The sequence below is a fragment of the Lycium ferocissimum genome, chromosome 4, assembly GCF_029784015.1.
Source record: "Lycium ferocissimum isolate CSIRO_LF1 chromosome 4, AGI_CSIRO_Lferr_CH_V1, whole genome shotgun sequence".
Taxonomy (NCBI): domain Eukaryota; kingdom Viridiplantae; phylum Streptophyta; class Magnoliopsida; order Solanales; family Solanaceae; genus Lycium; species Lycium ferocissimum.
The window spans coordinates 61,426,838-61,444,588 of NC_081345.1; the positions used below are offsets into that span (position 1 = coordinate 61,426,838).

General features: G+C 38.1%; 1 protein-coding gene across 1 annotated transcript; it reads left to right on the forward strand.

Moving 5' to 3' along the window:
• Positions 1-12,952: 12,952 nt before the first annotated feature.
• LOC132053587 (small ribosomal subunit protein uS15) lies at positions 12,953-17,425 on the forward strand. The gene is made up of 5 exons (XM_059445669.1): positions 12,953-13,107; positions 13,212-13,284; positions 15,193-15,331; positions 15,414-15,600; positions 16,959-17,425. Exons 1-5 carry the CDS (start codon positions 13,085-13,087, stop codon positions 16,990-16,992), a joined length of 456 nt encoding a protein of 151 aa, XP_059301652.1. The 5' UTR covers positions 12,953-13,084; the 3' UTR covers positions 16,993-17,425.
• Positions 17,426-17,751: the final 326 nt, after the last annotated feature.

Genomic DNA, 17,751 nt, shown 5'->3' on the forward strand with positions numbered 1-17,751 from the left:
CATAACATCCACCATGTGTTGCTGGCTGCTGAGAAGAACTGAAGTAACCACTACGACTTCCGGGCCTAGAATGCGATGACTGAGAGACATGACCAGGACTGTACCCACTACGAGCCGAAGAACCACCATGAGAAGGCTGAATAGCTGCCTGAACTGGCTAAGTGAACTGAGGATGATGACCCCTACTCTGATGATCACGGCCTTCAGAAAAGGAACCTCTAAAACTGCCTGTCGAATATTGCTTCTTCCCACACCTATCTCTAAACTCCTGGCGCCTAAGAGTCTCCATACTCCGTGCAGCATCAACAACACCCTGAAAATTCTTGCCCGAAGTGGCATCAAAAGTAGCAGCAACCTTAAGATGATATGATAAGCCTCGAATGAACTTGCGGATCCTCTCCGCCTCGTCAGGTAGAATAGTCAAACCATGACGAGATAAGGCAAGAAACTCCATCTCATACTCTGTCATACTTATAGTCCCTTGCTCAAGATGGCCAAAGCTCTCACGCAAGCTAAACGGGACCTACATAAGATAGGCATGTCCAACCTCGTATAACCTCGGAGACGGCCCCGATGTCTAAGACTAGGGCAACTAGCATACGACGAATCTCAACATATAAAACTACGAGGTGTAATATCCTTCCCCCTTTAGAAACATTCATCGTCGAATGTTAAACTCTCAGGAATTTTATAGAAATTTCGACAGAGTCTCCTCTGTAACTGTACCACTACCAACCTGCCACATGGCAAACCAAACCATACAATGCCACACAGGGCCATAACAATTAATAACAAAAATAGTCCCTCACGACCAATAAGAGTAGCTGATAAATAATACATACCTGAAGACGATGGTGTTATAGTCTGCATCTGCTCTGAAGCCGGAAACAAATGAGGATATCTAGACTTCATATCTTCTTCGGCTTCCCAAGTCATCTCCTCAACATTTTTGTTGCTCCAAAGTACCTTCACCGATGCCACATCCTTGGTTCTTAACCTACGAATCTATTGATCCAAGATGGCAATAGGAACTTTCTCATATGATAGTTGCTCTGTAATATGAACATCATTAACAGGTATGACTCTGGAAGAATCTCCAATACACTTACAAAGCATAGACACGTGTAAGACCGGATGTACAGACTCCAAGTCTGAAGGTAGAGCTAACTCATAGGACAATTGGCCTACTCAGCGCACAATCTTATAAGGCCTAATGTATCGAGGGTTAAGCTTTCCTTTCTTACCAAATATCATAACACCCTTCATTGGCGATATCTTCAGGAATATCCAATAGTCTATATGAGACTCCAAATCTCGTCATCGATTATATGCATAAGACTTTTGGCGACTCAGAGCAGCCAATAGCCTTTCCTGAATAAGCTTAAACTTATCAACTGCCTGCTGGATTAAATCTGGTCATGTTAGCTTAGATTCCTACCCTCAAACCATCTGATAGGTGATTTGCATTTCCGCTCATATAAGGCTTCATATGGAGCCATCTGAATCTTTGGAGTGGTAACTATTATTATACGCAAACTCAATAAGCGGAAAATGACCATCCCAACTACCTCCAAAGTCTAACACATATGCCCATAGCATATCTTTAAGCGTCTGAGTTGTATGCTCAGCCTGTTCGTCTGTCTGGGGATGGAATACTGTGCTAAGACTCACCTGTGTTCCTAATCCTTTCTAGAAGATCTCCAAAAGTTAGCTGTAAACTGTGCACCTTTGTCAGAAATAATAGATATTGGAACACCATGAAATCGCACTATCTTCTTAATATATAACTTCGCATAATCTTCGGCGGAATAAGTAGTCCTGACAGGTAGAAAATGTGCTGACTTTGTAAGCCTATCAACTATCACCCATATCCAGTCAAACTTACGCTGAGAACGAGGTAAGCCTGTAATGAAATCCATATTTATTGCCTCCCATTTCCAAGTCGGAATCTCTATACTTTGTAGCAACCCACTGGGCTTCTCGCGCTCAACCTTAATCTGCTGACAATTAGGACACTAAGCTACAAACTTAGCTATATCTTTCTTCATCCCGTCCCACCAGTAAACTTCCTTGATATCATGATAAATTTTTGTTGTCCCTGGATGAAAGAATAGCGAGAATGATGTGCTTCTCCCATAATCTGTCGACGTATCCCTGCAACATCTGGAATACACAATCTGCCTCGATATCTGAGGACTCCGTCTCTAGTAATCTCAAATGGTGACTTCTCCTACTGAGGAGTTGTATCTCTATAATGGACTAGCATAGGGTCTTCATATTGGCTCTCTTTAACCTCAGCTACCAACGATGAGGTTCTTTTGAATCCTGAATAGTAACTCCCGCATCGCCCGAGTCCAATAATCAAACTCCTAGGTTAGCCAACTAGTGAAGCTCATAAGCTAACTCCCATTTTTCTGGCTACAAATAAGATAGGCTTCCTATGGATTTGCGGCTAAGAGCATCGGCCACTACATTTGCCTTTCCTGGATGATACAGAATGTCAACATCATAATCTTTCAACAGCTCTAACCACCGCCTCTGATGCAAACTCAACTCCTTCTTCTTCAAGATGTACTGAAGACTCTTATGATCTATATATATATCAACATGAATACCATATAAGTAATGCCTCCACATCTTCAGCTCATGAATCACTGTAGCTAACTCTAAATCATGAGTCGGGTAATTCTTCTCATGCTTCCTCAGTTGCCTCGAAACATAAGCGATAACCTTACCATGCTGTATCAACACACAACCCAATCTAATACCTGAAGCGTCACAATAAATAACATAACCCTCTAACCCCTCTAGAAGTGTAAGTACTGGCGCTGAAGTCGATATGTCATTCAACTCCTGAAAACTCCGCTCAAAAGCGTCAGTCCACTGGAACTTAGCTGTCTTCTGAGTCAGCTTCGTCAGTGGTCTTTGAAAGGGAAGAGAAGCCTTCTACAAATCTCTTGTAATAACCTACCAAACCCAAAAAACTACGAACCTCTGTCGGTGTGGTGGGTCTAGGCTAATTCTTCACGGCTTCTATCTTCTGTGTATCAACCCTGATGCCTTCTCCTGAAATAATGTGCCCCAGGCAAGCCACAGAGTTCAACCAGAACTCACATTTAGAGAACTTTGCATACACCTTCCGATCCTGAAGGACCCTGAGTACCGCACGCATATGTTCTGCATGTTCCACCCCTGATCGAGAGTAGACTAGAATATCATCGATGAATACAATTACAGATTGATCCAAAAAAGGTCTAAATACACGGTTCATCAAATCCATAAATACTATTGGGGCATGAGTCAAGAGGAATGACATCACACGAAACTCAGAGTGACCATATCTGGTTCTGAAAGCTGTCTTCGGAATGTCTTTCTCTTTGACCCTAACTTGATGGTATCCTGACCTCATATTCTTTATCGTCACCTTATTCGGCTCCCTGTAGTTAATACACATCCGTAACGAGCCATCTTTTTTTCTTACAAACAACACAGGCACTCCCCATGGCGATGTACTAGGCCTGGGCCTCATAAAGCCTTTCTCGAGCAAGTCTTTCACTTGCTCCTTCAACTCCCCCAACTCAGCAGGTGTCATTCTATAAGGAGGGATGAATATCGGCTGAGTATCTGGTAAGACATCAATAGCAAAGTCAATTTCCCGCTCTGGCAGGAGACCAGAAAGCTTGTCGGGAAACACATCCGGAAACTCATTAACCATTGGAACAAACTGAAGAATCGGTGATTCTGCTTCTGCATTCTGAATTCAAACTATATGATAAATGCAACCTTTTGTGACCATCTTTTTTGCCTTGAGATAGAAAATAAAGCTACTTCTCGGTGAAGTTGTATTACCTTTCCATTCCAGCACTGGCTCTCCTGGAAACTGAAACTGGACCATCTTTGTTCTACAATCAACATTAGCATAACAAGAGGCCAACCAGTCCATTCCCATAATAACATAGAATTCCACCATATCTAACTCAATCAAATCAACTACGGTATGACGATTACAGACTATAACTACACAACCTCTGTATACTCGTCTAGCTATCCCGGGAGCACCAACAGATGTAGACACCTCAAAAGGTCTAATCGACTCGCGTTCCATCCCAAACTTACCAACAGTAAAAGAAGTAACATATGACAATGTAAAACCTGGATCTATCAATGCATATACATCATGGGAGGAGAGTGACAGTATACCTGTGACAATATCAGGTGATGACTCAAGATCCTATCGACTAGCCAATGCATAAATGCGGTTCTGAGGATCGGTCGAACTGGACGCTCCACCTTTGCCTCTACCACAACCGGCTGGTGTTTGAGAACCCTGCCCAGAAGGGCGTACCGATGACGAAGAGCTAGCTGCAGATCCTGCAGGATAAACTACACCTTTACCACCTCTCGACGGACAATTTCGCATAATGTGACCTGGCTGGCCACATGTATAACACGCATCTGATCCCAAACGGCACTGTCCGCCATACAACTTACCACACTGAGCACATCATGGTAGAGATGGCCTCATCTGGCTAGAACCACTTCTGAACTGGAACTGGAAGCCCCGGAACTCTGGCTCGCTCAAAATAAGTGGGTCTATCAAATCTCAATCCCGGGAACTGTGAAGGCGCACTAGCCGCTGGATAGGCTGAACGCCTAGATAACTGCTGTCTATGACCACCCCAGTACTCACTAAAAGACCCAAAAGATATAGCTCTCTTTCTCTGACCCCTATCACACTCTCGATCAATCCGCTGTTGCTGCTTCCTCTCCTCTAAACCCTGAGCGTATGCCTGAATATGAGGGATATCTATACCCCCCTGAAGTGCGGCCGTCATGCAATCATTAATCAATTGCGGCCCAAGTCTACTCACAAATCGTGTACCCGATCCTCAATCTTAGCTATAATTGTGGAAGCATACCTGGCTAGTGAATGAAAAAAGAAGATTGTACGCCCGAACACTCATATTCCCCTGGCGTAGATTCAGAAACTGATCAACTCGAGTCCGTCGGGCCTCTGCTGGCAAATATTGCTGAAGAAAAGCCTCTGTGAACTCCTGCCATACTGCTGGGGGTGCATTAGCCCCTCTAGATGACACCTAGGTCTCATACCACTGGATAGCAATATCTCGCAACGGGTACGAAGCCAGTTCTACTGACTCAGTGTCTGAAGCATGCATTACCCGCAATCTCCTCAACATCGGATCTATAAAATTCTACGGGTCCTCATCTAGTTTCGATCCACAGAATTCTGGAGGGTCCAAATTGATGAAGTCTCGAACCCTGGCACTAACAGCTCTGTCACCATAATTAATACCCGTGCCCTGACGTTGGGCCAGAGTGGCCACTAACTGAGCCAACAACTGAATAGCCTCTCCCATCTCCTGACCTGATGTATTAGGTGGGGGAACTGGAGGTACTGTAGCTGCAGCCTCTCTGGGATCTGCTGGAGCGGAAGGGCTCTAAGAAGACTGAGATGGGGCCTCACTCTAAGACTCACTTTGGCCCGCAGCTATTGGTGGCACCCTACTGGTACCTTCATCTATCATAGCCTTGCCTCTCTGGCTGGGCAAGCTCTCCTCGTCACAAGCATCACTAAAATCACAATACATTATTAGAAAAGAAATCCTTATAGTACGACTCTATCGCACGATCTAAGATAGAAAAGATGGACAATTTTCCTAAATGCCCTGCAGCCTCCTGTTTATAAGTGCGGTGCACAACACACCATAAACAAGACTCTACTAGACACAGCTTGTAGACAACCCTAGGACACAACTGTTCTAATACCAAGTTTGTCACTACTCAAACTGGAGGGTCATAACGGGCACCTGGCCCTACTTGCCAAGCATCGCTAAACATGCTTTCCTACCATGATCATAAAAAAGAGTGGACCTTAGGGTCACCACATGAAAATTTACTAAAATCATATAAGAGACAAAAACTATACGAGCCGACAAGGCCAACGTGCTATACTATACAGCAAAAACCCATATAAAGTTGAACTATACCATGAATATCTACAAGCCTCTATTGGAGTATTTGACATAAAGAGGTTGGGACAGGGCCCCGCCGTAACCATATGTACATAAAATAATATCGTACCAAGACTAGACCGCAACTCCGGAATAAGAGGAGTGCTCCAATATCAGCTGAACAGCAGCCTACAAGGGTGGATCGTCAATCTGTCTACCTGAACCTGCGGGCATGAAACGCAGCGCCCCCAGAAAAGGGACGTCAGTACGGACAAAGTACTGAGTATGTAAGGCATGAAAGTAACATGAAAGAGACATAAGAGAACATAGGATGAAATATATACAACCTGTATGCCTGAACTGCTTCGATGGGCCAATGATATACATGAATACTATATATATATGCATATATATATATATATATATATATATATATATATATATATATATATATGCGTATATATATATATATTTGTCACCTTCCCCATACCCCATACATATATATAATACATAATATCCACTTATATAACGCCTGAGGGGTCATAGGTCTGTACATATAGGGGTCATAGGTCTGTACAAACACACACACACACACACACACACACAAACGCAATGCATAAATAGGATAAGAATACATTTCGAATCTGTCGGAGTGACACAAGGTCGTTACACCTCCGAACATCATTATGAGATAGCATTTCCATCAACAAGTGACTCTATAAATCATACTGAATCTGAGGAAAAACTTACTGAGAATAGCATTTAGATCATGAATCAACATGGAACATCCCTAGCTACTAAGAATAGATTCATTATGAAGTAGCGTTATGTTTACGTTCCGGTTATAAGGATCATGCCAAAAAGAAGGAAAGTTAGCCTTAACATACCTCAAGTCGTCCAAGTAACCCAACAACAAGCTTATCACCACTAGAGCGCCAATCCTATAATAAAGGAATACATATACAACTTAGGTGGCGCTAGCGTATCACGTATATCAATGATAACTCGATTCTAAAGTGAAACGAGCAGCATTTCCCCTATTTCCTAATCATCACCACAAAGTCCACAACCAACAATTAACATAACAACCTCATATGCTCTTCTTTAAACTCATATTCATAACATTTAAAGGTATACAATTGAGCAGCCCATATACGCTTGTATATAACACTTCCTTCTTCCAAATACACCAAGTATAACCACCTCAACACATTCCCAGCATTAACTATTATCCCCCATAACAAGATTTTGCTCAAAATACACTAACAATCATGGCTCAAGTTAGATTAGAACTCAAAATAACATCAACTTCATATTTGAACCTTTCCTCCAATTTCTTTCTCTCAAACCTTAGCATAATTATCACATAAACTCATAAACATGGAAATAAGATGAAATCTCATTTTAAGAACACTTCAATTCCAAGATCACTTCACTTTGAAGTATCCTCCAAACCTTCTACAAAAAGAAGAGACAAGCTTTAACAAGACTTTGAAAACTCTAGGCACTTGATTCTCACTTTGATCTTTGATTTTTGCTTAGGACAGTGATTGAATATGATGGGAGAGGTTTCTAGAGCTTGTATGAACTTGGATTTGGGTTAAAATGATTTAAGAATGAAGGGAGGTCGTAATATATAAAATCAGCAAAATCCACAGCCATAAAGATACGGTCCGTATATACTGGCCGTATAAAATTATACGACTGGCCGTATAATTTTATACGGCCCATATAATGGTCCGTATTTTTCAACCCAAAAATCTGCCTTCTCTGTTAAATTTTTAGATCCTTAAATACGGTCAGTATTTCAAGATACAGTCCGTATCTGAAAAATAATGTCCGTATAAAGCAATTCCAGAACAAAACTTGATGTAACGTATTCTGTAGTCCTTCCATAACTTTCCAAACATGAACTTAAGCCCTTATAAACATAAGATAGGCATGTCCAACCTCGGAGACGGCCCCGGTGTCCAAGACTTGGGCAACTAGCATACGGCGAATCTCAACGTATAAAACTACGAGGTGTAACAAGATCCATCATATGCATCTCTATTTCTTAAATTCATCATTTCACATGTTTATGTCATTGTTTAAGCTAAAGACAAGGGCTGAGGTGGAACAGGTTCTAGCTTGCATTAAGGACTAATCACTTAGTAGCAAAAGACTCACAAACATACCTATATGTCATTAGTGCTAACATGTTGTAAAGAATAAGGATGGGGATCATACTTCAATTTTCTCATATAATCATATTCAATCCTAACCACATCTCAGAATGTGAATGGGGAGAGGTATTGATTCAAGGTGGGAGTCTAAAGAGGGCATAGGGATGGACACCTCTGATGCCCATCCTCTATTTTGGCAGTTAGGAAAAGTGATCCTCTGTTAACCTCTATATAACAATTTCCCAATACAACCAGTCCAACTACAAGAAAACAGAGATGACAGATAACTATTAAGGTAATTGACCCATAATTTATAAGCATTAAGACTTACACTTTAGCCCATTAAAGGTTAGTCCTCAAAATTAGACAACTATTTCTTCAAGCTAAACATTTATACATAGCCTAGACTAAGCAATTATCACCAGTTGTCTCTCAAAGAAATGGAAAGGGACTAGGGGCTTTTTATTAAAGGTAATAAAACTGTTTGATCATCATAGTTTAGCACAGTCAACTACAAGACCCCAAACTAATACTTCACAGATATCTAAATCATAATAACAGTCAATCCCAACACTTATGAGTAATGAAACATCATTTGGGGCTTAACAGGGTTGCAAAACAGTTCCAGGTGACTCAAAAACTTATATGAACATCATATGAAACATAGTTGAAACTAAACATCCATATATTCCCTTTATATCTCTAAATGCACAAAACTAACAACCCAGTAAATCCATAAGAGAAAAGCAGACAAACCACATGACTTCATACAAATGGTCACACAGACCTTCACATTTGAATCAACATATTAATGAAACTCAGGGATGACATGTTTATTGTCTCAAGCTATTCCTATCACTTGTACAAAATGTTTCATCACTTATATGACCATACAAGATACACACATGAGTGACAACCCCTATAGATTTCCTTTTTCCTAACATTTATGTAAAAGGAAATGAACCCGTTATGAATCTACGTGAACTAGAATTTTATGCTAACAGTTAAGGCATGGTCAGGTTTATAACAGCTACTTTGGATCACAAATTCCTCCAGTAGTGCCCTTAGAAAACTTGTATGTCATTTACTAACTGAGTTCATGATTTTCCTATAACAACTTAACTCTTTTCTACTCTGCTTTGGATGTTAGCAAGCTAACACATCATGTCCTAGATTTTAACCTATTCCAACTGTTTTGATTAGTATTTATATAGCAAGGTTTACCTAGATTTAAGTTGATCACTTAATAGACTCCCAGACTAAGATTTGTTAACTCTTTATAATCAAACTGTGGTAAACAAGTAACTAAATCGCACTCCCTAAACATTTAGGTTAGGATAGCAAAGAACTCTAATCATGTTGAAAGGAAAACATCTAGTTCTATTAATGCTAAACATTATTAGTTAAACTAAGCATTACACTAATCAGGAAAACAAACAAAGAACTTAACATATTTTACTCTAATCTAACACATGCTTACTGCAATTGAACTAATCTAACTAGAACTAAACTAAACAAACACATAAGAAATTACAGAAATTAAAAGAAAAGGAAATAGAATTACCTTTCTTTGTTGTAGGATGGTCGAGAAGATAGAATGTGAGACCCTTGAGCTCGACGAATCCTCAACCACACACAAGAAAAAAAAAATATTTAAAACTAACTCCAAAATTCGAGAAATATAAACGAAGGTTCCAATTCAAGTCGGATCCATAGTTCAAGCTCAAAACTTTGGTCTTTTGCTCTGTTCGAGACTTATAGGTGTGTGTAAAATAGTAGAAAATGGGGTTCTTTATATAGAACCCCAAAACCCCATTTCTTTGTTGAAATTCGATATGGGACTTTCAGTTTTGAAAGGATTCCTCTTGAATCCGCACAATTATTTGAAAACCAATGAAAATCGAGAGCAAATGGACAAAACCTCCTGAATCGTAAAAAAGGAAAAACAGGAGAGAGAGGTGGGGGGTTTTACCTCTTCGTGGTTGTCCAACGACGGAGAGGGGAGGCAAGCAATTAATGCTTGCCACAAATAGCCATGCAACGCCTAAGAAAAGCAATGTATACTGTCCTTTTGCCATTTTTGGCTGTGATGACGCGAAGAGAGAGAAAAACAGAGGAGCGACGGCTAAGGTATAACAGAACCCTTCAACAAAGAGGAAAAAAATGAAAGAGTTTGAGGAGTCATTTGGCATATCTGTTGAAATTATAAGGGTAGTGGGCTGGGTCTGGTTTAAAGCTTCTTTGGCTCGTTTTTGTAATGGGTTTCATCCCATTTTGTAACAACTGAAAGAATCAAATGAGAAATGATCACTATGCAAATGTGGTCATGATTTAATATAAAGATTAGCTAAATTATTTCAATCGTAGCCACAATTAATGTAGAAAACCAATTAGATGTTTCAATTGTAACCGAATTTGAAAGTAATTGCAACTGAAGCTACATTGATGTAAACTTGAGATGTAATTGATAATTAATTCAATTAATCAAATTTCTTGTTTTAGCTGAGTAAAATATTTATCAACTAATTATTAATAGTTTAAGAAATTAAATAAGTAATTGTTTTCAGTATTTTAAAATTAATTTTGATAAATACGCTTTGAAATCATGAGAGATATACAAAATATGCAAGATGATATACACTAATATACTTGATGATATTTTGCCAAATGAAATGGCAAAATGTCACCGAAACAATTTTGTAAAATTATTCATTTTACTCCGTTTCTGATTCAAGAAGTTCGAATAATTAAATAAAATTATTAGAGGGCAAAAATTAGGTGTCAGCATCAATCATATTTTCCATATCCTTTTTCCAAGCAACATTTTTCTTCCTAATAAGTAGAACAAAAAATACGTTGTCATTTAACTATATATTAATGCTTCAGAGACATCTTCGTTGCCTTTTTAGTTATTTCTTTACTTCATTAAGGAGTTTGATAACATAGTCTTTTTTTTTTTTTTTTTTTTTTTTGAACTTGTGTCTTTGGAGGTTGAATTTGTTTGATGCCAGATTATATTAGACAGCAAAGATTGAACAAGAAAGTAGACAGGTACTTCAACTTCTTCCATGTTTCTTCCTACTGAAATTTCAATCTTAATTATAATAGAAAACTACAATCTCAATTTGAAGAAAATGAGCATCTGAGTATTTCAGTAGGAGGAAAGGAACAAATATGAAGGAATGTGTTTGGTCATTAGAAAAAATGGAGTTGTAATAGTGTAAAATGAAATGACGATGGCAAATAATAATGAGATGAAGAAGAAATGCATAGATGGATGGTTATAGACAATGGAAAAGAGAAGAAGGAGAAAAAATAAAATACACATATCTTTTTTTGGGCCAACTTTACATTGTCAAAATCGTAAGAAATCAAGATAATCATTCACGTACAGAAGAGAATGTGAAATACATACATTGTGACACATCAAAATAGCCTTGTGTATAACTTATACACATTTATGATTTATTGGTGGTGCTTCATTAGAAATAGCCTCAATTGAAGTTTCAAAATGGAAACTAATGCTAATTATAGGAGTCGTCTATGTATTTGGCCATTCCAAGGTATACACTACAAATCAAACATCCAACACGAAATATTCACTACATTATAGTTTTTACAATTTCACATTACTTAATTTGTACATAGGTAACTTTTATGTTATTAACTCTTGCATAATTAACCAATATATTACCAATCGCTGCATAATTTGTCATCCAACCAAATGACCCTTTAGTGCATATACTTTGAATCCCAAATTCTGGCTCAAACTGTTTTTGGGCCAAGATCTATATTTTGACCTTTTTATAATTTTTAAAAATTATCCCAAACTTTTATATTTTATAAAAAAGTCTCATCTAGTTATGACCCAACCAATTCTATTTACCATGTTTTCATAGTTAAAGTTGTATCTACCATGTTTTCACAATTGAAGCAGCCTCTTCTATAAAGTGAATAAGCTAAGCTGTGCCTAAATAGTAGAAGAAGAACCCTAGGGAAAACTGCTCCGTCAACTGTAGAAATCCGTTGCGAAGATAAAAATAGCTTTTTGTATTGAAATTTGAATTGTAGTAGCCAGTAAGTGTGTTATTAACAGTTGTTATTAAAATATCACGTTCTGCATAATTTGGGATTAGCAAGTATTTATGTTTTGTATGGTTGGGTATTCTCGATAGTTTTTAGAACTTATGGGTATTAGTAATGTTTCATATTTTTTAAAACAAAAAGTGAAATATGTTTTGAAAAACTATGGCCAAAGGCATTTTCAAAACTTGAAAAACTTCACCAAAATTAAGTATTACAATTTTTTTTGGGAATCTATGACCAAATGCTAGCTTAGATTGCCTGATCTACATTTTGAATAGTTTAAGGGCAAAATTAGTCCATTTTCCTTGATTTGGAGCAATGGTTAGCAGGAAAGTTATACTTGAGCTATTTTGCTAGTGAGAAGGCATTTTTGACCAAAATGTGATGGCAAGGGCATTTTTGAGTAAATAACACATCAAAGGATAAATTTGACCTATTTTGAATAATTCAAATGTATTTTTGGCCCTTTTCTCGCAAGTTATACACAACAAATCAAACAGTAGTCACTACATTGTAAATTCTACGTTACTAATTATACATGACTAATGTTTGTATTACTTAATTCTTGCCTAAATCCTACATTACTAATTATACATAACTAATGTTTGTATTACTTAATTCTTGCCTAATTTCTATATTATCAATCGCAACATAATTTGTATCCACTTTGAACTCTTTTAGATGGGCTGATCTGCAATTCAAATTATATGAAAGGGACTTGATAGCAAATAAAGAATTTGTATAAAATCCTGATCTCCTTTGTTTCAGCCATTCTAGGGTTTCCTTCTTCACAGCCAGCCGGACACCAGCTGCCTTCACCCCCACCCCCTGACCCCACCATACACACACCCCAAAGCCACCATGGGTCGTATGCACAGTAGAGGGTTCGTTCAATCTTTCTTCATCTCTGTAAATTACATATATATCACACTGTACAATTCTAGTAATTACAATGGCACATTGTACTAATATTTTTGTATTTTTACAGTAAGGGTATTTCGGCTTCAGCACTACCATATAAGAGGACTCCACCAAGTTGGCTCAAAATATCTGCACCTGATGTAAGTAATTAAATTGCTAGCATTTCGACTTCTTGATCTTCACTTGTTTCCGTTTTGTTTTTGAACTCTGGACATTTAGGGCCCCTTTGGCCATGGATAATTTTCATTTTCTCCCGGAATTGTATTTCGGTTTCATGTTTGGACTTTGGAATTAAAGTTGATAAGAGTGGGAGGAAGTTATGGGAAATGAACACTGTGTCAACGTGGAGTAAGACGATGGAACATGTCAAGTCTATTTTGAGTCTGTATTCTCTTTACCGTGTTTCCCATTACAAATCTAACCACGGGGCTCTTAAGGGTATATTGGTACTTAGTGTATATTTAGGTTATCCGTCAAAAGTCTTCTCCCATTTATTAAACTCTGTGCTCTTTGCCACATAAAACATAATGGAGGGAGTATAAAGAAAACCTCAACTGAACCCTGGTGACGAGAAATACACTTTTGTGCTTTCTTATAGACTATATAATAAGCTGAAATGCACCTGCAATTTATATGCCACATTCTTTAAATATAAAATGGCGCATAACCTTAAAATGAGCAAGGTAAAGAAAGAGTATGTCATTGCCTCTCTTACATTACTACATGCCTACCAGTATAGTTATGCCACATTTTATGCATTTATGCCTTGTTTTTATCTTTTCAATCACATAAGTAAACTTCACTGACTTAAGAGGGAAAGGATGGATCCTTTCCACTATATGGAAGGAAACTAGTGTTACTTTAAAAATGCCTGTCGAAAGGACAGGAATCTTAATTAATCAAGCCCACAGCACATTAGCGCTTTCCTCAATTACCACTCTTCTAACTAATCAAATGAGGTTTCGGTATTTTGTCTGTAATCCTGATTATTTCTAAGACTACCATTCTATTTTGTAAGCAATTCCCAATTTCTGCAAAATTGATTGGTTTGATTCAGCAGCTCTAGGTTTTGAATCATGTGCGTGTTTATGGTTGATTATCTATTGACTTAGGTCGAATAATGCTGCTTGGTGTCTTCGATGCGTCTTTCTGGGGGTTTGGGTAAAAGATCGAGTAATTTAAGAAATTTACATGTGGCTTGCAATTAATCAAATTCAGGGGAAATTAAGTGGAATCTCAGCAAAAAGAGTGAGAAAGAAGAAAAAAAGATAACAGCCAAATCTTACACAAACATGGAAGAGATCCGACACATTGTAGCTTTTTGTTTTTTCAACATTAACGTCTAAAGGGTAGCCCGGTGCACTAAGCTCCCGCTATGTGCGGGGTCCGGGGAAGGGCCGGACCACAAGGGTCTATTGTATGCAGCCTTACCCTGCATTTCTGCAATAGGCTGTTTTCACGGCTTGAACCCGTGACCTCCTGGTCACATGGCAGCAAATAATCACATATTTTACTTTTAAATCTAGTGGGGTCTATGTCAGTTTTTAAAGGAATGATGGTAAGGGTAATATTGGAATCCTAAAAGTAAAAGATTTCGTAATTCTGAAAGCTGTCATTATTTTTGGAACAAACTAAAATGGAAATGCTGCCACATAAATTGGAACAGAACGAGTAAACAAAAGGTTGAGCTCCCATCATGAAGATTTTCACATTGTGTTGGCTCCGTAGCTATAGATTGTTTTTTGTATAGGAGCAGACACCATCAAGCAATATGGTAACTTTTGTATCTTTTGCTTTGCATCTTCTTGATGCTTATTAAAGATGATTCCCTTACTTTATCCAAAAAAGGGAGGATCAGTGGAGCTCTTTCCCTTCATGAGTATCGTTTGAGCTTTGTCTCTTTTTAAATATGGGTTAAAAAACTTGGGACACTTGGTTGGATTTTGCTAAAATTCAAAACATTACCCAAAGATTTATGTGTAACTTGATTGAATAAGTCATGTACTTGGTTCTAGTTTCTTAACCAGCAGCATTCTCTTGTGTTTCAGGTCGAAGATAACATCTGCAAGTTTGCCAAAAAAGGTTTGACACCTTCTCAAATTGGTGTTATTCTTCGTGATTCCCATGGCATTGCTCAGGTGAAGAGTGTAACTGGTAGCAAGATTCTCCGAATTTTGAAGGCTCATGGTATTTATTTGGTAATTTGTGTTTAGTAGAATTTACTTGTCCCAAGGAAATATTTGATAGCAAATGATTCTTAATTTGATAGGACTTGCTCCTGAGATTCCCGAGGATCTCTACCACCTTATCAAAAAAGCAGTTGCAATCAGGAAGCACCTTGAGAGAAACAGGAAAGACAAGGATTCCAAGTTTAGGTTGATTCTTGTTGAGAGCAGGATTCACCGACTTGCTCGCTACTACAAGAAAACAAAAAAGCTTCCACCAGTCTGGAAGTAGTAAGTCCAGTCTGCCTATTTGACTTTAGTAGTGGACTGCTTCTGATTAACATTTTCAATCAAGCTTAGTGTTGCATTTGCAAATAAAATATGTGAATATGTTCAATCTTCTACAAAGCGACTTCTTTATCTAAGCATGCTCGATAATTGTCTCTCATAGTTTGGTGGAAAGGTTTATTTTCAGTTTTGAGAATATGTGGTTCAGCCAATGCGTTGATTGTTCTGTTTGAGGTTTGGTTTCATATTATACAACATATTTGAAGCATCATACCATGTGTTGTATCAGTTTCGTAGACACGTGTCAAGGGTATGTAGGATGATTGGACATGTTTGTGCACCGTACAAGCTTTTTAGGTCTATCTGAATTGAGTATGTACTGCCTGCATCATTAGGCCTTTTTTTTTTTTGCAAGGAGTTGGCTTATTATGTACATGGAATTTTGTTTTGCCTTGTTTTTAGGTCTCTCCTAAATTGCCAAAACGGCGGTGTTTGAAGCCCTAATTTGTCATAGAAAATATTCCAGAAATTGGGGTTACAAACACCTCCAAATTTTGTAAACAACTTGTTATATGTGATAAAAAATGGCATCATTAGGACTTCTTTTTTCAAGGAGTTGGCTTCATTAATATGTGTTGCCTTGTTTTTAGGTCTCTCCTAAATTGCCAAACGTTGGTGTTTAAAGCCCTAGTTTGTCATTGCAAATGATTCCAGAAATTGAGGTTACGCACACCTCCAAATTTTGTACTTGATAAAAAAAAATGGCATCATTAGGCCTTTGTTTTCAAGGAGTAGGCTTCATTATGTACATGGAATTTTGTTTTGCCATGTTTTTAGGTCCCTCCTAAATTGCCAAATGGTGGTGTTTAAAGCCCTAATTTGTCTTAGAAAATGATTCCAGAAATTGGGGTTATGCACACCTCCAAATTTAAGAAACAATTTTTTATACTTGATAAAAGAAAATGGCATTATTAGGCCTTTATTAGGGAGGAAAGCAATGGCGTATAGGCTTGTCAGGTTGCTTTGTCATGTTCTGGTACTTTGGAGGCCCTTTTTCGAAAAAAAAAGAAAAAAAGAAAAACAGTTTCTGCAAGCTGTTCTTCATTTTTTTTTTTAATTCAAATGCTTAAATTGTTTGATGGATGGATTGAGCACTTGTAAATCTGAAGCAACAGTTTTCATTCTTTCTGGTCCTGTGAGTCGACATTTACTGAAGTTGGTGCAGCTTTTTGTGTGCAAATATCTAACTATATGAAAGTCAATACTGTATTTTCCTAGCACCCCGCGCCCCCCAAATCCCCTTCTGGGTGTTCTCCCTTAATTTGTGATATGCTGTACTAATTTCAATTTTTACCTTGCAGTGAATCTACCACGGCCAGTACTCTTGTGGCATAGAGAAGACGTGGGCATTCGGAGTGTCGAATCATATCTTAGAAATTCTATATTAAGTTGTTTTGGCATGTCCGGGATACTTGGAATCGTATCAGATTGTGCACTTGAGGAGATGATAGGCTTCATGTAATTTCTTGTTTGAGATTTTGACGTTGAGACTTGTTATTGTGATACAGTTTTGGTTTATGTCTTTTTCTCATCTTGTCAAATTCTCGTATAGCTAGAAATGCTGGATAATGGTTCTACACTGACTGTGGATCCGTGTCAACTTAATGGTTAGCCTTCGGCATTCAACAGTCCCTAGTAAATAGCCGAGTCTCTTTCCTTGTCAAGACTGATTGAGTTTGCTTAATGTTCGGTATTGCGGTTACAGAAACAGAAAGCATGAGTTTTCGTTCAATTAACTGCGATTGTATCATTACTGATTTACTGGTGATATTAGGATTTGTCTATTGGAAACAACCTGTCTGCCCCCACAAGGTAGGGGTAGGGTTTATGTACACACTGCCCTCTCCAGACTCCTATAGTGTTATTACATTGGGAATGTTTATGTTGTTATTAGGCTTGTCTTAACGAATTTCGCCTAGTGGCTTTTCTTTGACAATAGTAGCTAATATTGGGCTTCGTCCTTTCACAAACATGTTTGAATGGAGCCATTCCTTAATATCTTGCAGTGGTCTAACTGTTTAAACTACAGTGGTCCGAAGAATGACAGTCCAGCACTTACAATCATTTACTATATTTTTTTCTAATAGGGATGGG

What these genes read in the sequence shown, in the direction of transcription:
- LOC132053587 (XM_059445669.1), top strand. Translation starts at nt 13,085, where the DNA reads ATGGGTCGTATGCACAGTAGAGG. An exon ending in TCAAAATATCTGCACCTGAT is followed by an intron (nt 13,285 to 15,192) that starts GTAAGTAATTAA and finishes CTTGTGTTTCAG; the next exon opens with GTCGAAGATAACATCTGCAA. An exon ending in CCGAATTTTGAAGGCTCATG is followed by an intron (nt 15,332 to 15,413) that starts GTATTTATTTGG and finishes TTAATTTGATAG; the next exon opens with GACTTGCTCCTGAGATTCCC.